The sequence below is a fragment of the Magallana gigas genome, chromosome 8 (genome assembly GCF_963853765.1).
Source record: "Magallana gigas chromosome 8, xbMagGiga1.1, whole genome shotgun sequence".
NCBI classification, from domain to species: Eukaryota; Metazoa; Mollusca; class Bivalvia; order Ostreida; family Ostreidae; genus Magallana; species Magallana gigas.
The window spans coordinates 32479438-32503376 of NC_088860.1; the positions used below are offsets into that span (position 1 = coordinate 32479438).

General features: G+C 32.9%; 1 protein-coding gene and 1 long non-coding RNA gene across 4 annotated transcripts in view; both read right to left on the reverse strand.

Annotated features, from left to right (window-relative positions):
* Nucleotides 1–1163: 1163 nt before the first annotated feature.
* Nucleotides 1164–4130, reverse strand: LOC136270795 (uncharacterized). Its single transcript, XR_010708655.1, has 2 exons — nucleotides 4010–4130; nucleotides 1164–3760 (listed from the first exon to the last, which is right to left on the reverse strand). It is a non-coding gene; the product is annotated as an uncharacterized lncRNA (long non-coding RNA).
* Nucleotides 4131–7301: 3171 nt separating this feature from the next.
* Nucleotides 7302–23939, reverse strand: part of LOC105342122 (serine protease FAM111A) — a 42748-nt gene continuing 26110 nt past the window's right edge. For all 3 annotated transcript variants that reach the window (XM_066069247.1, XM_011448983.4, XM_066069248.1), the window contains 2 exons: nucleotides 9856–10066; nucleotides 7302–9091 (listed from right to left, as the gene is read on the reverse strand). In XM_066069247.1, the coding sequence (XP_065925319.1) occupies nucleotides 8430–9091; nucleotides 9856–10066 (873 nt within the window). In that variant the 3' untranslated portion in view covers nucleotides 7302–8429. The remainder of the gene's footprint in view (nucleotides 9092–9855; nucleotides 10067–23939) is intronic.

Consider the following 23939-nt stretch of genomic DNA (forward strand, 5'->3'; position numbering starts at 1 on the left):
AAAAAAATAGGTTTTTTTTTTCTTTTTTGAAATCAGTTTTAAATATGCGGAATATTCAAAATTTCAGTTAGTTTATAACACGCAAACGCCGTTTAATATAATTTTGCGCGGATGGGACCACTACTGCAATGGATTTGAAATAAAACTATATAACCAAAGCTAAATGAACATGTTTACAAGCATTGCAATAAAGACCAGGTACGATAAATTAAAAGCCCTTCGTAAACTTTAAAATATTCGTAAAATAATAAAATAATATATTTACATCCATTAATGTAAGTCATATTCCCAAGTCATCAGGGATGGGGTCGATTACTTTCAAAATTAATCGACTAAATTTCAATTACTTTGGGTTTTTAAAGTATTCGATTACACCCAATTTTAGAAGTAATCAATTATATAAGATTATTTTTTCATCTTGTAATCATAATTACTTAGATCAATTTGGATTTCATTACCAGTATTTGGCGGGTTTTTTTTAACCAGCTAGTTTATCGATCGGTCGATCGTAACCTTTAGCAATTTAAAAATAAAATTACGGACTTCATAACATAATTAATTAATCTGTTAATATGATGATCGATATCGAACTAAAATTTACATATTTCTTCTATCAAACATACTGACGTACATTAACAATATATAATTTATAGTTTCTTTTACTTACTCTTAATTATACATGCAACTGTTAATTTTTAAAAGGAAAACGCAGTCTATGTTTTGTTGTGTTTTTTTCGGCGATGTTGCTTTTTCGTAGTCCCCATTTTATTTTATTTTCAAAAACTGTCATTCAAACCTCTAAATTTGTAATGATCTGGTAGTTACATGTATATATATTCTTCTTTCTTATTGAATGATAAAGTTAATATCAAGGACCTGTATAATAAGAACATATTTTTATATCCGATTCTAATTTTTGCAAATTATATGAAGAGTAAATTAAGAGATGTTAAATATCCAAGGTAACAAGTCACAATTACCGGTATCTTAAGCTTTAAGCGAGTTTTGTTTTATAAAAATCATACGAACGGACAAAATTCAACATGTAGAACTGAGGAATTTCATAATCCAACAAAGGATCCATTTAAGAATGCATGTTGTCCAATCCCTTTTAATTTATTCAATAAAATACGTTTAAATTAAGAATAAGAACAATTAACAAATAATGTAAACACAACTTTATTACCAAACAATCTTAAATCAACAAAAAATGAATAACGATGACAGAGGAATGTAAAAATCCCCAGAAAATGATCAATAGATATACATGAATGTGTAAATTAATTGATAAAGAAAAATAGCAAGTACCAGTTTTATTCAGTGTTGAATGCAAATAAACATGTTTTTGGCAGTTTATGGTCAAAGGGAGATAATTTGTTCTTCCCATATGCCTCTATGTACCAAGTCCATGCACTTTAACGATCATTTTTATAATATACTCATAATACAATATGATTTTACTCATTACATACATATAAATATTGAGATGTCACAAATGCATAATATCATGAACAACAACGATTGAAATCATTACATTTTAATGTAAACAAATATGTACTAATTAAGATAAAGAAATTAAGTAAATGGGAAGATCTAATAGCAAGAATAATATTCTTATATATACCAATAAATAATGATTAAATGAATAAAAATCAAACCAACAAAAAAAAAAAAAAATACAAAAATGCCACTAGAATTTGTAAGCTCATTTCTGACTAGCTATTATAAAGGTGTATATGTAAATCATTTCTTCAATCACACATTGCACTAATCAAGACTACAAATATATTACATAAAATGTACTGGCTTTGGCAAAATTTTCTTCAAAAATGAAGAAAAAGAGTAATTAAGCCAAGTCCAGTTTCACCAGCTAAGAAACAATGAAAAAAATCATTCATTTAATCTCTATGGCACCTAAAAAGCTTTGCCAAGGGGGTCTATATGAGGTGACTTTCAGACACCTCCACCTCTCATTTGGCCTCCTATCTCTGTTCAATAATTTATAGATCCACCCTTACACAAATTTGATCAACATTAAAAAGCCATGCACATAATGTGTAGCTTGCTTTATTGACTTAGTGAAAATAACTGAATCACTTTAAATTCTCACTGAATGCAAACTTTAATTTTATAGAGCCCATTTTTACAAAACAAAACACATGGTATCGCCTTTGTGGAAACTTTAAAAACAAATACTTACACCAAAATCCAATAATTTACAGTTTGTTCATTAGACAAATAATATCCATTTCGGTTTACCCCTTTGTTTTTCAAAGGACAACAGAATTTTTTGTTAATGCCAATTTAATTGTATTAAGTTCAGTATTTTCATAGTTCGATAAATTTTAATAAGGGAAAAAAAAAACCCTCGCTTATAAGTTACAACCACTTCTTTTTTACCTATAAATGTATATACCATACTCTTTTTAAATGTTCAATATTGTACTTTGAATCTGAAATTAACCACTGACTGAGTAATTGTCCTAGCTAGGATTTAATTAGGCTAAAAAGGGAGCTTAATTTCATTCTCTCCCTATAACCAAGCAAACAAAAAATAAAAGTACGGTAGACCACCTACTCCTACCCTCATGCAAGCCCCCCAGCCCCCCCCCCCAACCACCAAAAAAAAAAAAATATATATTTTGAAAAATTGTACATCCATTTGAATTTGAACTGATTTATCAGTATATTAATTTGAAGTTTCAAAATATATATGTGGACTTTTTCTTTACCAAATAATAGTTTCTGGTTTCTAGCTGTCTTAGGAAAAACATCTCCAAAATTTTTAAGGAGGTGTAGACCTGATAAGATTTTATTGAATGATCAAATATGTAAACTGCCTCTGTCCTGAGAACCAGCCGCATCATTCTTTGAATTTTTACAAAGATTTGACTGTGAAGAAAACTGTACCATATATTTCTCCTTCACAATTTGAACAGAATTGTTAATCAATATCTTTTTAAAAACATATCCCAGAAAAGTGCACGCAAACATCTGTGAGATGGCCACAATGGGGCATAAGATGCGTAGGAAATTGCACTGCATGGAAATATGGGTAAACAATGACTGATAGCAAGATGTCGTCCAGATGCGAGACACAAGGAGATTATTCACCTGTGAGGTAGCAGTAAACGCTGCACATTCATCGTTATCTTCCTCTGCACACTGACATGATGACAGACCCCACAAAGTGCTGTTTAAAGCTGAAATATTTTGCCCAGAGCTGGGAATCCAGTTTTCATAACTTGTCGCTCCGCAGCACTCGAAATCAGTCTGCAGTTTTCTCCAGCATTTTCTTTGAGATGAAGTTGAAATGGAATCAAGGAGCTGATTTTGAAATTTTCCGGAGAGGTTTCTGTAGTCCAGCGTGGCGACAACTGCAACTGTTATTTCGAGGATGATGATGATCGCAAAACCTCCGATAAAGTAAGGTGGGCGGAGATATTGACGATTTTTCACAGTTGTTAAAACACCTGGAATGCTTACTAATATACACAACAATCCAGCAACTAACCAAAATACACTTGCTGCGATAAACTGATTCAAGATTTCACATGACGTTCTCCTCATCCTATCAATCAACCATATTCCTGTGGAAATGGCTACAATGCCCTCGATATGCAAAAAAGTCAGAATGATCAAGGAGGCAACATGAATGACTCTTGCTTTTGCCCGTCTGTCTAAAGCTGGCACTTTTACCAACCTGTGCATGATCGTTGAAGATTCTTCCTATATCAATATACTGTGTTGTAGATTCCTACTAAAACACACAAAAATTTAACGTAAATCATTTTACATCATACACAGTTTTGTGTGTGTGTGTGAGAGAGAGAGAGAGAGAGAGAGAGAGAGAGAGAGAGAGAGAGAGAGAGAGAGAGAGAGAGAGAGAGAGAGAGAGAGAGAGAGAGAGAGAGAGAGAGAGAAGTGCTGATGAACTGAATTTCACTTGCCATGTTGTCTATATATAATTTACGATATTCGTTCTATTTTGAAGTGATTTAGATCATACCTTTTCGTAGGACGTGGTGTAGCGCCTGTCTGACTCTGAAGTTTCCAATGTACACAATCAGATTCAAGCAAACGTTTAAAGGAGAGAAATAATAGAAAAACCTTATGACACAGAATTTTGTAATTTTGAAATATAAAAGAAAAATAAAGACCCAAATGGCGATTCAAGCGGAAAATAATTATAATAAAATCCTCATAATTTAGGGAAATTTGGAAAAATAAAAGCCGAAGGTCCATAACAAATAATTAGAATTATTTTAAAAAGTTGTTTTATTTTTATATAATATATATATTTATATTATTTGAATATAATTACATACATTATATACTTTTACAAATCGAGATAAAATGCTCATCTTTATTTTTCAAAAACAATTTTTAAAGATATACTGAAATAATTTTAATTATTGTTTGAATCGCCATTTGGGTCTTTATTTTTCTTAATAACGGCTAACAACCCCATGAAATGACTAAAACAAGTGATAATATTAGTAATAAGGATTTTATTATAATTGTTTTCCACTTTAATCGCCATTTGGGTTCATTTGGGTTCATTTGGGTCCATTTGGGTAAATCGACGCACCCGAGATCTCGTTACTAGGTAAACATGGTTGTCATAAGGCGAGTGTTTTAAAACGATGACATTCCAAGGCGAAGGATGGCCGTTGTGAACCATTGAAAGGAAAACAAAGTTAGCAGAGTTAGGGTAAACTATATGTTTAATTAATAAATCCAATTTTTTAGGCGGTTGAATGCTTTTAAAGTCGGATATAATTCCCGAAGCGAGCGACACAAAAAACGGCGGCGTAAATCGGAGGTTTTTACAACGCTTGGAACTGTAGCTCTCTGGTTTGTCTATCCGAATTTTTTCAACCAGAGAGCTACAGATCTGCAGCTAAAATTCGACATGCGGCGCAAAGTCAAAAACAAAAAGTTAAAATCAACATAATGAAATGAAAATTGCGAGGAAAAGTACTTTTTGAATGAAAAAATTCAAATAAAACATACATTGATATTTAATAATAATTCTATTATTTACTTAGAAAATGTTTTGGCTATAACAAAACTTTTAAATATTATATAGCGCGTTTTGTGACAAGTTGAAAAGTTAACTCGTAATGAAATGACGATGTCAGCGTTTAAGGCGGCGCAGCAGTAACTGGTACAATTTTGTAAAAACCATGAAATAAATCCTAAGCGGCTTAGGAAGTAAATGAAATTAAGAAAATCGATTAGAAATGCGTATTGTGAATAAGTAGTTAAACAACATTGCAAATATTTGAACAAGTATGATGACAATACGTGAAAAAAAGAAACCCCGAACGATATAAATGGACGTCAAAATGCAGAACGACACATTTCGGTAAGACGGACGTTAGACAACAGGTAATACAGGGCAAGTTTGGAGCCGACAGATCGTTTGTACTTAGAAAATATTTAAAAATAAAACTAGAAATATATGTTGAATGTGCACTCAGGATACATGTTCAAAGAAAAAAAATGATATTTTTTCTAAGACATTTTCGGAAATAAAACGTAAATGTTATCGTAAAACGGGTTTAGCAACAACGTAAAACTGGAATTTTCGACGTCGCACATTGCACCGCCTGACAAAACTTGTTGTTAATAATTACTTATTTTCTCGAGAAATAAATAAAGTACAGATTTGAATTTTTCAGTATTGTTTGCCAAAGGGTCATTGAAGAAAACATAGAAGTCTGATGAAATTGCAGTGAACAAATTATAAATTATGTGTCCTGTCTACATTATTTTGGGACAACCCTCGTAGATGTGACTGCATGGGGTTTGTTCTGCTGATGATAGTTTTGTCCAATAAAATGTAGCCCCTAGGCCTCGTATTCTTTCCACGGTGAACTAGCACGTTGGTCTATTATTCACCGTTGAAAAATAATCACTGATTCAATTTTCAGTCAGAGTCAATATTCTTCGTTACAAGTTTCCCCCTGTAGTTTTTACAGCAACTCATATCAAAGTTCTCTCCTTCTTTCATGACAGTTTCCATGTCCGTAGGTCAAACTTTGTCATAGACATTTCTGTATAGTCAAAATATTTGTTGTTCTTTCTTGCTTGTTGTTGACACCTTTCTCCCTGCATTTTTTTAATGCTTTTAAAACTCAAAAGTGCATATTTGGACGACGCTACTGTTTTACATCTCTAGAGCACCAGTTGCAGATCCGCATTTTTCCAGACGAGCGTTAACGAGACGATTGTACCTTAGACAGAAGAGCAGGATATTGTAAGAAACTTCCTAGATTTTTTTATATGTATGAGGAACTCTTTAAAAGATAAACTGAGTAAGCAAGGTTTGACCACAACCTCTTCCTATCGATTCTATAGTCTGTCCCAAGTTATTGCTTCTATCACTTTTTGATGATTTTCTAATTTAAATACATTTAAATTTAAATATAAACACACACCTGTGATAGAAATACAGCTGAAATTGATCAAAGGGAAAATATCCAAGATATCTTCATTGACACATCATCATTTTCACTCATAAAAGTTGTATATCCCCACTCGGAGCAATAAAGACGAAAGAATTTCAATTTAAGTTTGAATATCAATTTTTTTTACTTATGTGCATTATTTTTATTATAAATTTCACGATGGAAGTCAATATTGGGCTTTCATTTTATAAACACGACAGATATAGGTTTCCAAATTAAGCTGCACATCGTTTTTGCCCAAATCTTGGATCATTCACTGTTCTTAATTGCAAAATTAGGTATGAATGGGTCCTGACTCCATCCTAAAAGTACTTTTATTTAAAGAATAAGTTTATTTTGATTTTTATTATTTATTTATTAAGATGCAATGCCAAATCCCCGTAGACATTCTAATCTGGGTTTTGTATTGAAACCTGAAGCAGTAGAGGGGGCGTTTTAAAACAGATAATCCGGACAATTTTCATATTAGAAGATGAACGAAGATTATCGAAATATCAAGAGAAATGTGGAGGAAGCACAAAACCCGAGACAGAGTATAGTAATTAAAATTCATTTTGGGTCGAAACGGGCTTTGCCTAATTAGATGTGGTTCCAAAAGACTACATGAAGAACTAAAATCTGTTTCACGTCTTGATTGTTTTAAGTTATATTCAACAATTACTTTTCGTTAATTGACCTGCAAATCTTAAAAAGATATAATAAGCTCACGATAACAAAGCATATATTAATTTTAAAAGTTCCTCGCCGACACATGCTATCGAAGTTATACTGTATTTTTCTCATGATAAAAAAAATATCTACGACAAATAAACTTTGAAATCAACATTTCATAAGCTGTGTACAGTTTATTGAGACAATATGTAAAAATTTAGTACAATGCAGAAATAATTTTTTTTTTTTATAAAAATACCCCTTTCAAGGTTTTGAAATATTCACCATGGAAAAAGTGCCCCTTTTGAACAACACATCATGTTTGTCAAATTTTCAACAGCTAAATTAAGATTATTGAACAGCATATAAACTTTAAAAAAGTGATTAAATTGCTTTGAGACCTCAAAATAGCGACAATAAAGCAATTAATCAAAGCATTTTCACTGTTGATAAATATATTTTTTTTAATAATATTACATGTATAATACATACAACATGTGTCTTACACAATCACTGATTGAAGTTCAGATGATATTTTGCCAATATTCAATGCACCTCTACTTTTTTTATGTTTTATTTGAATTTACATAAATTTGTTTGAGGCAACACCTCCACAGAGGCCCTCATTATATACCTCACCTGGGGTACCAGGGGCCCCCTGGATCGGTAATTCTGTAACATAAAATGATGATACATATACATTTATATTTTTTACAAAATAAAGTTAATAAAATAAAGTAACATAATCATAATAATCATATTAGATATTACACACATATAACTTAACAGTGGGATTTCATCATTTTTCTTATGTAAAGATTCATTGAAAAAATATATGTAAGCATTTCATAGTCATAATTTATCTGCAATTTACGAATATAATAGGATTTGACAATTATGATTACAGAAAATATAAAAAGCGAAATATAGTGCAATACAATGAGGTAGGACTTGCTTCCACAGTCACATGTACCTCTAATTGATGTAAAAAGTTTTATTATTCACTACATACATGCATGCATGCACATGTGTATATTAAAGTAATAGCACATAAAGCTGAATCAATTATCTTATCAAATTAACGAATGCGATTCTTTAGCTCATATTTTATGCAAAACCTACCAGTAAATAGAAATACCCTCAGCTGATGTTACAAACTACAAATTTATGGCACATTTAAAATTCATTTATTGTGCCACGGAGAATGTGATAGATTTTCTTATACCTGCATATATCTGTCAATTGACATAATGCAGCTATCTTGAAATGAAAAATTTCGTACATGCATAGAGAAACTAATGGTTAGATCCATTCTCCGAAGATTTCTGATGCAAGATCCTTTACATTTTGATTTGTAGATTCCAACATTTTATGATATATATCAGACATTGCATAACCATACTCTACTTTGTGGTCGTCTTCCACTGGTAAATGTGGATAACGGTTTTCGTAGAAACAACTTGGTGTTCCTCCTCTCACCATTACAACCACACAAGGCCGGTTATCCCTGATCATTACTCCGGGCGATCCCGAGGATCCGGTATCAAATGTAGTGTGAAAAATTATTTTTCTGGGTGGCTCAAGTAAAATACTGTAGTAGTCTCTCTTATCAGGGAAATGGCTTTTACTCCAATGAGCTAGATAGCTAATATATGGGATGATTTCCTTGTCGTGATCGGGTGACCACCTAGGTTTTATACTGTCCTCCTTCATTTGTCGGCCCCCAGGATGTCCAACAAGATGAATCTCTGAGTCGAAAACATCGGCAAAAAAATTTAACGCCGGAGGGAATGGAACGCCAGCATCATGGCTTCGTAGTTCCAACACAACAAAGTCATATTCTTCATCAAAGTACGCAATCAGTGGCTGAAAGCTAAATATCAAAAATTCATTTTCCTTTTGGTTGTATGTTATCCTATAAAATTCTATCGTTAATCGTTGCCCATCAAGCATATGTGGCTTAACTGAAAAAAATAAGGAAGAAAATTGTGAACCAAACAAACAACTTTTACATCTTATATGATTCTAATGACACAGGAATTAGATGGCCTTTGCACTTGGATACACGAGGGCTGTTATTATTGAATTATTATTGAAAAATTAACTCTTATTTTATTGGAAAAATCATTGCTAGTAATGCAGTGAAAATTTACCAGGATAATTCTTATCAATGTAATAATTTTCTAGTCGATGGCATCAATAGATCATCTGTCCCAATGGTTGTAGTGGACAGTTCGAAAACGAGTAAAGCTGCTTATAAAAACATCAATGATGCCAACATTTGAATTCAAAAGACCATGCGATTGACCCATTTCGTCCATTTTATCCTTTGGAAAGCAATTTAGTTCTTTTATATACTGGCTTGGTCCTCGTTTAAAAACCTTTATAATTCAGTAAATTAGGTGTAAGAAGGATAAGGTTGTTTCTTGCATATTGAACAAACCATTTTTGTATTGTATAAGCTAAACATAGAAAGTCTGGAGACGAAGTGGCTTCATCATTATTAGTTTTCAAATTGTCCTTTGGAATTTTTAATATACCGTTATGATTACTTTTATATTGAAGTAGTGACCAGTCTATACATAGCGCAAAGGATAGTAACCAAACATTGACCTTAAATTGGCCAAGCGTCTTTCTTTCAAAGCCTTGTTTTATTTTGTTTTGCTTTTTTAATTTATGTCTACTCATCATTTCACCAGATGTAGTTCAAATAGATTCAAATACTGACCTTTGATGACGTTTCGTATGACATGTATACATGTCACCAGATACTTCTCACCCACACGGAACCCTGTCCCCACTGGCTGTCCATCAATGTGAATCAGGCCAACACTTTTGCTGACCTTTGCTCTTGCAATGCTGGATAACACATCTTTCTGATTATGCGTTCCTTTAGAGAAGGGATAAGCTGGTGCATGCGCTGTAGGCACCGATCTTGTCTTTACAAAAACAAACATAGGATTTTATTGTTTACAAACTTGAATAGGTATTACTTTGTCTTCATAAAAAATGAATTACGTAGTCACTCATTATTTTCATTTACCTTAAATGGAATCTGTAACGTATGATTTCAAATAAATTATTTTCTAGCAGAGGTTTAGAACAATTTTAATATAACATTTGAAATTGTGTAATTAAAAAGAAAATGTTCATATACAAGTAGTATTTCGTATAATAGATACATTGTAATTGATATGATCCATTTTTACTAACGATCACATTCATAATTCAGTTAACTATGATAAATTTCAAGTATCTTTTTCATCACGATTTTCAACTTTAAACTTAACAGGTTACCAAAAATTATGCAAATTGATATAAATATACAGTTTAATTTGAAATGGAAAAGCACTATTGAAAAATTGTATTTTCTCAACAACAAAAAAATAAAAAATAAAGAGGGAAAAAGAAATAAACGACGTTTAAATCTTCTGCAAGAAATAACCTTGATGTACTGTTGCAATAGCAAGTTCATCAGTAAGTTTAATTTTGTATTGCAGAAAATAACTCACGAAGAATAATTTCTCTTTAATGGGGAATAAAGGCTTCGCCTCGTGAAATAGTTGCTGTCTCGAGGAACAATAAACTTGCTATCGTCATCATAGCCAGTAAATAGGTACATACTATCTAATTATAACTTATAATGGTCAGCCATTTTAGTGTCAGTCGTCGAGTTGTAAGCGAAAAAGATAGCATACAAGTCTTTGTTACGTAAACACAGTTCAAGGCTGGTTTTCGTTTACATAATGAATGCTTCATGTAAAATATAAAGTTTTAAACAATCGAAAATGTTTTTATGCGTTAGCAACAAATTATCAAAGACAAACGAAAAAAACCCACCAAAAACAGAACTTTTTTTAGTATATGTAGCAAATGTGAACAAAAACATGACACAGACCTTGTTTATATTACTTTAACATTATAAAGAAATTGATTTTTGTATCTTGATTATACTTAACAACTAGAGCAGAGCTCGTGGCAAAGCCACGAGTAGGTCTTCCGTTGTTGCTGCATGTTGGAAATATACATGATGTGGTTTTAATCTATTGTGATGACTAAACTTTCAGTTGTGCTTTTGTTACAAAAACGTGTTGTGATTGAAAGCCTGTAAGATGTGTCTAGAAAAAGACAAGAAGAAAATGGTCTGGAAAACTTTTTGTCGAACACAATTTGTGTAATCGTTACAGAATTTTTTTTAACATTGAGATGTTAATGGCGAGTGAAATTTTCATATGGTTGCAAGAATTGTTATATACAGCACGTACTCATGATTCATTACAGGAATTCTATATATGGGAAGCGATCTCGGCTACAAAACACGTAACCTTTTCTCTAGGATAACTTCTGTATTGAAATCTTTAATGCGTGTTTTCTTGAAATGGTTGATATAAGAATGGTTTTCTTTTGACAAAAGAAAACATTGAAAATAAATGCATCTTGGCTGATAGTGGTAGCGAGGATCTGACGCTCGGTTTTCTTTCTTTATTATTGTGTAATAGAAATGGAATCTTAATTATTATTGCCAAATATCATAACACAAAGGTAAATATTTTCGGACTTGGACCTTAACTAATGTCCTGTTATCAAAGTGGATTTTAAGACAGAAATTCAGCTGCATGCTGCATGTGTCATCGCACGGGCACAATTTACGTTTTCATAGGCTTACCTTTGTTAAGGTGAGTTCCGAGATGTTTGATGTAAATTTTCTTCATTCCTAACTGGTATAGTGTCTTAATCATTCTATTTTCCATTTATTTTGGTTTGCAGCTTAAAACAGCGAATAGATAACGGAAATCTTGTTATTTTTATAACAATCGGCTATAATCTGATAATGGGTATTCGCACGTTATATCAACTTCCGATACCGATGTATATCTGATTTATTTATTTTGTGGCAAAAGTCGTATCCATATCGTATTTCGAATTATTTGAAATGTAATTGATAATGTAGAGGTCAAATTCAGTCACGTATGCCTAAAAACAAAGAAAAAGCCACAACGAAAGATATTGATTATATTTCAGTAAAGCTTATTTATAAGATTGTTGCTTCAAAAGAGAAGCTCATGACCAAATTTATGATAAAGGCCGATGTATATGTCAATAGAGCTAAGTTTTTGCTTTAATATATTAGATATCCTTTGTTGGCCAATTAAAAAATATGCATGATAAACACTGGGCTTTGTGAGTTGTTTTAAATAAACAAAGCTTTATTATAGCTGTGTATAAATGGTTAAAGCTAAAATATCACTTGAAAATTATATAGTTTGGTAAATGGATATTACCGGTAATAAACTTGGAAATGTTTTAAAAATTTAATAGAAAAATTAATGACAGTGTCAAACTTATGTTTGAAGATATGTTTATAAACCAGTTTTTTCCTTAAAGGTCATATGAAACGATATCCTGACCATATTGAGTTATATACGGGAATGAGTTCATAAGTTCCTATTTAATAAGACTGACATTGTTTTTTGGATATTTTATGCAAAATGTGAGCGCCACAGTCGATCAAAATTACTTAATCGGAAAAGGAACATTGACTTACGCGGCTTACCTCCCTTGCTTATGACGTCAGTAAGACCCAATCGCCTTATAAAGCTATGTTGTGAATACAAATATCCATGTCATTTTGCAGCATTTTAAAAGAAAAAAAATGCTATTTTATATAAAGACTTGTATAATTATACAATAATCAACCACGTCAGTATTTTTTCTCTCAAGAAATGAAATCGTGTGCGTTTTTATTTACATGTAATAGCGTGTACATAATGATATTCAGTTTCGAGACTGCAGGGAGAATAAATGATTTTCTTCATAGATCCACATGCAAGTATAATATAATTTTAATATAAGCATATTTATATGTTTTATTTTGATCTTTTTAGTGAAATTGACAAATTCAAAAATAAGTCTGATCGTTTTTTCCCATTTGCACGTTCAAGCAATTCATTAAGATTTTTTTTCTAAACAACTTGTAGGCCTCATTGTGCCTCATTCGCTTCACGATTATATTGTTTGTTTCACTTTCAAATTCACAAATATGTTACCATTTAATTATTTTTAGTCTATGAGAAATTTCTTCAAATGTTTTGTTTTTGAAACGTGTACTTGAATGTGCGGTGTTTTGATTTTAAAACGTTAAATGCTTTAATTCCCTTTAAATGTAGCTCAATCATTATACGTACCGAAGAAGAAAATGATGTTTCTATTTCAAAAGGATAAGGATAATTCATTAATCAGCTGTAAATGTTGGAGCATTTCTTTCGTTAAATTTCCACTCCAGTACGGGATCTTCATCATGATTTTACTTTTGTGAGAAGCTGATATTAGATTTATTCATTAACGACCAATTAAAACTAAGTCATCTGTAGGCTACTACGAAATCAAATGATCTCATTTGAATAGAAAGACACGTTCATATATGCAAAAATTACTAAAATTTAATCGATAAACAACTGTAAAATTACACTAGTTTTAATGCATTGTTTACATCGGTGGGTCTTTGTGACGTCATAAATCCACAAAATCAAGAACGATAAGCGGGCAAGAATTTTTTCAGGTGCTCAGTTTTCACGGTTATTTCTCAGTAATGCAAAGGCAAAAAAATCTTACATCATGTATTTTAACATTTGTTTATACCAAGCTTTATATTCATGAAAGAAAATCATAGTGTTAAAAATCGTTTCATATGACCTTTAATTGTTTTGCAAATTCTACCACCACATATGATCGATGGAAATCAGATTTGTGCAAGATATTAATGGCATTAAATATATAATAATTAATAGAAATCTATTGAGCTTTTATACATAGTATATGCAGATTTCTGCTTTGGGTTGATTTCAATATTCATTTTATTTTGATATTTTCCCTTAAAATTTATTTCAAGAACATAAAATATCTTGTCTTTGATGTGATTTACATTGATTTGGGTCAATAATTAAATATATCATGGTATGAGTCAAATCACATGCAAGACATTATGTTATTGTTTTGATATCTCTCTTATGTGTCAAGCTGGGTTTTGCTTGCATCAATACATCACCATGCATTGTTTCATATACATGTGGCAGAAAGATTTTCTTTGAATTTATTCATGAATTTTTATATACTTATTAAAGTTATTATTTATTTGATACTAAAATGTTGATGATATTTCTATACAGCATATGATGGAAAGCAGTCCATTTATCACTTTTTCATTAACAGAAAAGTATCCATACTTCATTGCTGTAATGTCAACTGGCAAGGGGAACATGGTCACCTAATTTTTTCTAAACATTGCATATTTTTGGATACAGGATGATAACTAATTTAATGTAACTAATGTAATGATGGTATGGAAATGTTATTTTTACTGGTATTCCATAATGATTAGTGACATATTTTGATATGGAAAGTTTTTATAAATCACATCATTTCAATGATAAAAGATACTAGTATACTGAAGGCTTTAATTTACATACGTACATATAAGGTAATTTATATATCGTGATATATAATGGAAATATTTATTATTTTGGTTGTTAATTTCATTGGTATACATGTAATTTCAATTGATAGATTATATCTAAATGTGGTTACATTTTTATTTCTTTGATGACGGCTGATTTATCATGTGAATATGGAAAAGTAGTACATGTGAATATGCTATGCACAGCTTGTCTCAGAATCTGGATATTTTTCTGATGTTTCTTTTAGTTGATAAGCATTATTAATTCATTGTTTAGGATAGTTACAGAATTTGTAAAAAGTCAATCATGATTAATGTTTTAGCTTACAATACATATGAAGATTGAGAAGTTTGCTTTAAAACATAATACTTACATATTCCATTTATAAACTAATTTTTACACTTGTTTAGCATTTGTTTATTTCCATATCTTTCGATGACAAACACATTTCTTTCCTCAAAGAATAAATGTTATGTATTCAAGTCCTTTTTTATATAATTTGAAACTTCATTTTCTAAGTTCTTGATTTGCACTGACCAATTAACAATACATATTATGTGTCCAGAGCTAGCTATAACAAGTCATTAGAACTTGACATATCAATACGAATGGCTTCATGGTAACTGTAATATGTGGGACAGACATGGACGTGAATGCCATTTGGAATTGCGCTATAAACATGGTCAATCAAAGTTCTATTTTCTGTTGTTGGAAAATCTACCAATTGGTGATATCCAAATTCTTTCATGAATTTCTGAATTGGTGTGGATGTAGTAGTACTCAACAAGTTTTCATTGAAATCACCCAAGATGATATTGTTTCTCGAAGTTTGATGTAGTATATTCAAGAGAAGTTCCAATCTTTGGAGGAAATTTTTGGTTGTATACACACTGGGCTTATAAATGATAACAAAAGTTATCTCAGTGTCTATATCTTTGAGCATCAACCCCTCTATATCTCTAATTGGCATCGGAATCTTGACAAATGGGCTTCTTTGTTTTATGTATGCTGCAACCCCTCCTCCTTTTGCTTTATGCAGATCTCTGATTTGATCATTTTCTCCAACATAAGACTGTTTTCGTGACACATGATGCAACACAAAGTCATCCAAGGCAAACTGTTCCAAACTATCACAATCTGACATCCACGTTTCTGTCAGACATATTAAATCAGAATTTCTAATTCTGGTGTCATGAGCTAGCTCAAGAAAGTTTTGTCGTAAACTTTGAATATTGATCAATACAATGGACCTAAACGGTAGAATTTGACTCTCATAAGTGAAGAGACGTGGCATTTTTGACAATGCATCAGATATTTTCTTATCAGCATAAATTTTCTTATGGAAGATTTCTTCGCTTTTAACTGATATACAAAGACCTTTTTCTGATGTTACTCTACTTAAAGCTACGTAAGCTTGCCCTGCTGAAAAAGTGCGGTTCAAATCAACAACGATCTCTGTTGTTGTCATACCTTGCACCTTATGTGCTGTACATGCCCAGGCAAGTCGTATAGGGAATTGATGTCTTACGAAGTTCTTGTTCGATGAAGTCCTCATCTCTTCTTCGCAACGATTTACTGTCACAACATACACTTCTCCCATCCTTTGCCCTGTATTTTTCCCTACATTTTCATTGTCAAAAGTGATATCTATGGCTTTTACATCATTGTCTGTGTTTTTCATTATTTTGACAATAGTTCCAGTTACCCCATTGACAAGACCATCTGCAACACAGATATTGCGTATCAGCATAACTTTGGCATTAACAGACACCATCAATAAGCTTGACATTCCATCACTTTTACAGCGAACAAATGGGGCATCTCGTAAATGCATCTTTCCACTGGTCTTATCCCTTTCAAAATCCATAGCTGGTACTTCCAGAATATCTTCACACGTCTTTTTAATCATATGCAAATTAAATTCATTCACCTCATCATTTGTAGAAAATACATGGAGGGCATTGTCATTTCCATCTTTCACACATCTTTTAAGCATTTGAAGAACTTGATTATCTAGATTTACATCAAGGGTTCTGGTTCGTATCAAATTCAAATTTTGCGCAAAAGAGACATCTTCCTTCTGGCGCATGATTTCATCTAATTGTACTAGTTTGAAATATTCATTCCAGAAATCTTCCGGATAAGAATTGTTCTCCATGTATAATCTCTCATCATGACGCTGCTTTACTGGTGGTAGTTGAAAGAAATCCCCAACAGCAATGACTGAAACACCTCCGAACGGCATCTTGCTTCCCTTTATTTGAACTAGTCTTTCATGTATATAATACAAGAGCTTTTTGTACACCATAGATACTTCGTCAATGATGAGGATTTGCAAATTCCCTAATTCGGCTCGAATAGGACTGAGGCTTTGCTCTCTTAACGGTTCATATGGGATTGACATGTATTTATTTAAACCAAATGCATGGTGAATTGTGCATCCCCCTATGTTAAATGCTGCAGTCCCAGTGAAGGCTGTAAGCAAAACACAAGTTTTGTCTGGTTCTGCACTTGTTTTTTGCAGGATTTCATTTGCTACATTTTCAATGCTTTTGATAAGATGACTTTTCCCAGTACCAGCTCCACCTGTAACAAATATGTGGAATGGCTTTGGTTTGCTATGATCAAGTGTTTCAAGGCACCAATTCCTCACGTAATACATAGTGTCTCGCTGTTTCTCATTAAGATTTCTTAGCATTGGCTTTATTTCTGCTTTTGTATTACTCTTTGTTACAGTGTATGGAACATCATAAGGAATGTCAGATGCTGATAGATCTGGGATGTTCTGATTGTTTTCATTGTCAACTATTCTCTTGTCTGTTTTCCTCTTGCAAGTGTCTCTATTTAGTTCTGTTTCAGGACATAACATTGCCCATGCATCTTCAACATCCCCTAGATTTTCATACATCTCTGCTGCATCATCTAAAGCTTTTTCATTTGGTGCATATCTCCCCAAGTTCTCATCAACAGTTTGCTTAACACAGACTAGATTTTGTGTTCCATTTAAACTTACATGTCCATGTTCATAAAAGGCTTGGTATGTATCAAATCCAAGGGGCTTTAACTGACACATATCACGATGTGGCAAGAATAGTTGCAGCACTGACTGATAATATTTTTCAGGGCTTTTCTCTTGACTAAACCTTGGATATCGAATCACAGCTGGTTCTGATTTTGACCGTCTTTGAATGTAACCTTTGTTATCTAACAATTCATAAACTCCCTCTCGTTCTGTTTTCGGTATTTGAGATTTTGCTAAAACTCGAAATTGTGAGCAAAATGTCGCAAGGCACATACAGGGGAAATCAGAGGTAAGGGGTCTGGCTTTGTATCGATCAACAATACTTGTCATCCATAGTTCATCTTCAGGATCATTTTGAAGAGAGGTTTCTTCTTCATAATCAGTCTGTGATTTTTTCTTAAAAAGAGAGAGTGGCTTCGTTAACCTTGTGGGATTTTCACCAACAGGTATGAAGATAACTTTTCTAGAACATTCACGCATCCGTAAATTGCATATTCGATATACAGCTTCTTGTACACTAACTTCACGGTGATTGAGATACGCAGATCCAATCTTTTTCATGGTTTGTTTTGCATTCATATTGCCTTCAGCAGCTTCTATCTTTGTCTGTTTCAAAAGCATGCCCATTTCACGTTCTGCTTTTGATATATATGAAACAACATAGACAATGCAACTGAAAGGATCCAACACAAACTGTATATCAAGATTTGCATCCCAGCATTTCAATAGGTATGGATTGTATTGATTAATCCACAACTCGTTTGGGTTTCTTTTAAGAACAACTGTCTGCTTTGAAGTAACAACATTGTAAGCTTTCTCATAAATATCTTGTGTTAATTGTAATGCATTCAAAAGGTCAATTGTAGTTGTTCCTTCTTCTAATTGTTCATTTTGGATTTTTTCCCAAATACTCAGCAGAATGTTTTTTGCTTGATTCTTATCCATTTCAGTTTCATCATCGTTGTCTTCCATTGGGGAAGAAATGAAGGTTTGGGAAGATGGTGGTCTTGGAAAGTTAAAACGACATTCTTTCCCACCTTTTCTGCAAGATTTTGAATGTTTTTTGCTATGCTGTTGAACCTGAAGAACTGTCTGATGTAATTCATCATCTTCTAAAGGGATTGAGCATGTTACATATTTGTCTATAAAATCACACACGGCTTGTTTCCCATTTTCTAATAACTTTGGAGCATCTTCAACCCAGAACAGGCAATGAACATGTGGTGATCCCCTTTGTTGGAATTCAACCCTGTAGAAGTAATCCTTTATTTTACCAATTGGGTTTAAGGGGCTCAAAATAACTTCATGAAGAAATATGTGAAATCTGTGCTCAAACATTCTCGCAACTATTAAAGGATTTGATTTCAAAAGTTTGCTTTTTTCTGTCCAATCCAGTTCATCTGCTTTCCTTTCATCATCCTGCTGTTTCAATAATTCATTTAAAATTTCACTCCAACGGAATTCAGCTGAGGAAAATGAACAAAACCAGGTTGGAATTCCTAGTTGTCTCAACATTGCAAACAAATCCTTTTGTACATTTTGCCAAAATGAAGGTGTACCCCTTATCGGTTGCAAAAACCGCAACGCGTCGTCACTTTTCAAAAGTTTCTTTAAAGATTCAGGGTCTTGAAGCATATTTGAAGTGATTTGTGTTCCATCTTTTGTTTTTTCAAATGACTTTCTAAGGGAGATTTGAGTTTTGTCAATGACCTGTTTTAGTTCAGACAAATACTGACTAAAAAAGATGTAATCAATGTCTTGTGCAAACCTTTTGTCAGCATGCATGAGCCTATTGTTGAAGTACCTAGACAATGTTATATTTAATCCTCTTTCTTCTGTCCAGGTATTCTTCCCATCTGGGAATAAGTGGGGGAAAGATTTTGCTTCATTTCCTTTCTCCTGAAGCATTTTCACTGGGTTTTTACCTTCAGCTGGGGCAATGTTATATATGTCATCAAAATAATGATCTAACACTTCTTGTCCAATATCTGTTGGCTGTAGGCATGTGTCATACTGAACTCCAGAGACAGTCGTATCTTCATTTTCTTCATTTAGATCCTCATGTTTGCCCTCATTTTCACATTCATTGAATTCCAACTTCTCTTCAATTTCAGAATCACTTATTGTTTCGCTATGAAGTATTGTTGTGTTTTCATACCATTCATTGTTTTCCTTCAAATAATCCAAAGCTTTATTAATATGAGATGGGTTAACAAATTGGTATTCATAATGACCCTTGTACAAAAGCTTTCGTTTAAGTTTTACTTTGAGGATCATGTCATCTTCTTCATTTCTGGGCAATTTCTCCACTGCTTTTATATCAGATGGAACACAAACAACGGGTCCATAAATAGCATTTTGACCTCCTTTTGGTAAGGATGCTATTTTCATGAATGGTATGTGCAAACAAACCAAATGCTTCTCCAAATTATTCAGTTTTTTCAAAACTTCAGGAATGTCTGTTAGTTCCAAATTATTTATGGCACTTTCAGCTGGTAATTGTCCATTTGAAATCTTTCTGTAGCACGTTCTGCATAACCATAGGGATGAATTTGGGCAATCTTTATCACAGGTTTTATTGCATTGATGCATGTATTTGTCTGATATACATTTTTCAGCAGTAAGTCTTATTGAATCTGATTTGTTCTCGAAATGGTTTGACTGAATTCTTTGCACTTGATTTTGAAACAAAAGTCGTTGACAACAAGCACATGTGTAACTTGGACCCTGCTTTTTTTTCATCATGAAATTCTCTAATACAGAATCATACAGTTCAAGCTTCTGAGTTGTTTTTTTCTTACTGTCTGATACTTTCTTTTTCACTTCAGGTTTGGTTTTATATTTCATTTTATTGTTCTCTTTCTTTTTTTTCTTAAATTCCTCATTCATATAGTTATTCCTGCTTTGACTTTTCAAATCCTCTTGAAATTTAGGACAACTTGAATATTTGGGTTTGCTTTGCTTTCTCTTGGATGCTCTCACTTCATCATTAGTTTTGTATTTACGTCTGTTCTGTTCCTTCAAATTGTCATTAAATGTTGAGCTTTCATATCTAGTTTTACTTTTCTCTTTCATGGTTTCTCTGTAGAAATAATTTGTTTTATATTTCTTAACACCATTTTGCTTGACAGATTCTCTATGTTTTTCATCTTCATCATATTTTCTCTTGCTGCACTGTTTTAAGTAATCTCTGTACTTCTTATCATCCCTGTACTTTCTTTTTCCTTTGTCAAGTAATTCATTTCTGTAAGAAGCATTCTCTTTGTATTTTTCCTTCCCTTTTTGAATTAAATTTCTTCTGTACCTAGCATTTCTCTTGTATTTATTGGAACTTGATCGCAGTATTTTGTCCCTATATTCCTCATCAGTTTTGTATTTATTTTCAGAACGGTTTCTGTGTTTTTCTGACATTTTTTTCTTGACATCATCTTTAGCATTGTGCATTTTTTTTCCCGCCAACACATGTTTCCTGAAATGCATACTTGTTTCATAGCGCTTGTTATACCAGTCTCTCTTTCTCTTTCTCTCCCTATCAATTTTATCTGTTTGCATAGCTGTTTCAGAATTATCTGTTTGCATAACTGTTCCAGAATTTCTTGAAGATGATGTTGAAGCTTTAGTCTCTGTGTTAAGTGCACAATGATTGACAGCAGGATTCTTGTTGAATACAGAAACAACCACATCATAATGATTTCTGTTTACATGATTTAGATATATTGCCCCATCTAAAGAACTCCATGTTTTGTCTATGAGGTTGCCACTGTACTTTGACCACTGACTATCCTCAAATGTAAATATTGGAATGTTCAACATGTGAGACATAGCTATTACTTCAACTTCTGTTGCCCATGAACCTAATGTCCCCATAGCTTTTACATAGCTTTGAAAACATAGATTTGATCTTAGGAGTTTTTGAAACATTGCTTTATTTTCCATTAAGTACTTGCACATTTCCAAGCGGATCTTATCATGTGCATGATCTGAACCTGACAAATAGAAAGAGACTGCTCTAAAAAAGCAATTCCCATCTCCAGGAATTTTCTGACAGCGCAATGGTTCTCCTGCAGCAGCAATACTGACACCTTGTGGAATGTTGTCAGCTTTGAAAATTTTCACATAAGCGCTTTCTAATGTTGAAAGGAACATGTTCAAATTGGGTGTGTATTGGCTTTTCAACAAAAGTGATCGCTATATCTTCTTCAATATCTATGTTTTCAAATGGAACATTGTCCAGACATACATTGGAGGATGTGCAATTGCAAGTTACTCCAGTAATCTCGCATTGGATAGCACTTGTTATTTCCATAGAGTGTGCCAAATCCATTATATGCTTGTAAACACCTGATAAATTATTGACGAAAATGCATGTACTTTTCCCTTCAGGCATTAATTTCCCAGTGACAGATCTAGAATGTGAATCAAATAGGAAATAACTTCCTCTCAGTTTCCCGACAAGCATGGTATTTTCACGAAAACAAACAAAACACCCATCCCTTTCATACAAACATGTTTGCAGTGCTTCCATGAGACTTTTGGCATTGAATAAACTTAAATCAGGTAATTCATCATCAAATTTTGATTGAATCAATGTGCTTATAGGCTCATGAAAATCAAAAGAGAACATCTCATTGTGAATTTCAAGTGCATTTGGAAGATCAGAAATAAACAGGTAATGATGGGCTATATTTGTGTATCTCTGCAAGTTTTCATACAATTCATTCCCTGTCATTAGAATTTTGTCCATGTCTGCTGCACTCCATAGATGGGATGATTTTAACTTATGATAAGACAAAGCTGATAAACAGTTTGGAACACACTGTAACCCAGCAGTTGTACCAAAAAGATCATATCCCTGATTAAAATTTCCTTGGACAGTGGGCCATGGGTTTTGAACATCAAAATCATTGTCAAATTGTGATGTAACCACAGTGTTTAAATCTTGTTCATCTGTTCTTATAAAGCATGATTTTTGATCATTTGATGAAAGAATAGAATGTTTATTCTTCTCACAAGCTATCTCCTCATTCAATATTAGATTGGCTTTGGAAGATTTTGGGCAGGTTGAAGTTTTGCTGTTATTGTTGACATGATTTAGAGAAAAAATTTCTATTCCATGTTTTTCTTTTTCAGTAACCAAGTCAGTCTGATATTTGTTAGCAACCAAGTTAGAACGTTCTTTGCCTATTACCAAGTCAGATAGTGCTTTCTCTGTTACCATGTCAGACCATTCATTATTAGTAACCAAGTCAGAACATTTTGCATCTTTTGTGAAATCAATATCATCATTCATAGATAATACTGAGTGCGTCTGATCTGCAAGGCATGGCAACTTGCCATCTTTGTGCCAGGGTACCCTTAGAGGAGTACAGACCGAATCAGAGACAGATACTTCCTCAGAAGTACTCAATGAAACGGAATCAGAGATCGGTGTCGTACACACGTATATGGTACTCAGACTTCCCTGAGAAGATGCAAAACTCAGAGCATTACTTGAATTCATTTTCTCAACCGGAGAGGCCTGAATCTTGGCCAAGGGTTCTCCCAATGAAGAGCAGACCCCCTCTGTGGAATCATCATGGGTTGAGCAGCAAACTTTCCTTTCCTCATTCTTGGCTTCAGATTGAGCATCATAGTCTTCTCCTCTTTTACGGATTTTGTCTTTCTCTTTCTCGTTTCGAGCATTTCTTCTTTTTCGTTTGGGCATCTAAATAAATCAGAAAATAATTATGCACAAAAATCATCTATTAAAATCAAAGGCCTGAAGGGCCATAATGGCTTACGGGTTTGATATGACTATATTTACATGGATCGAGTATGATTCCCGCTTTTTCTTACGGAAACTTTAGTTTATTTATAGCTCTATAGAAAGTAACTAGGTACATGTAATTCATAGATCTATAGAAACTAACAGGACCGATATCAACATGCCCCATTTGTTGATTGGTCGAACCTTAGTGACCGAAACAGACAGGATTGAAATCTAGACGCCTCTTTTATCAATTGGTTGAAACCACCATTGCTTTTAGGAAAATCATAGACTGCATGAAATAATTATGATGATGTCAGACTCAAACTCCAATATGAGACAATTTGCTTCTTTCTTTTATCCAATGACTGAAGTACATTAACTGTAAATTCATACAACGATATAGGACACAAAAAACATTTAAAACCAACATGCTCTCAAATATAAGTATACCTTGTATTCCTACGCACTATGAACTTGCGCGAGAGTTGGTGCACGGTGCGACGTAACAGCGCCACAGCCAGCGCGAAATCACTGCGCGTAAAAATAATAATAAAAACAAAATTTAATTAAAATCAATTACTGCACTA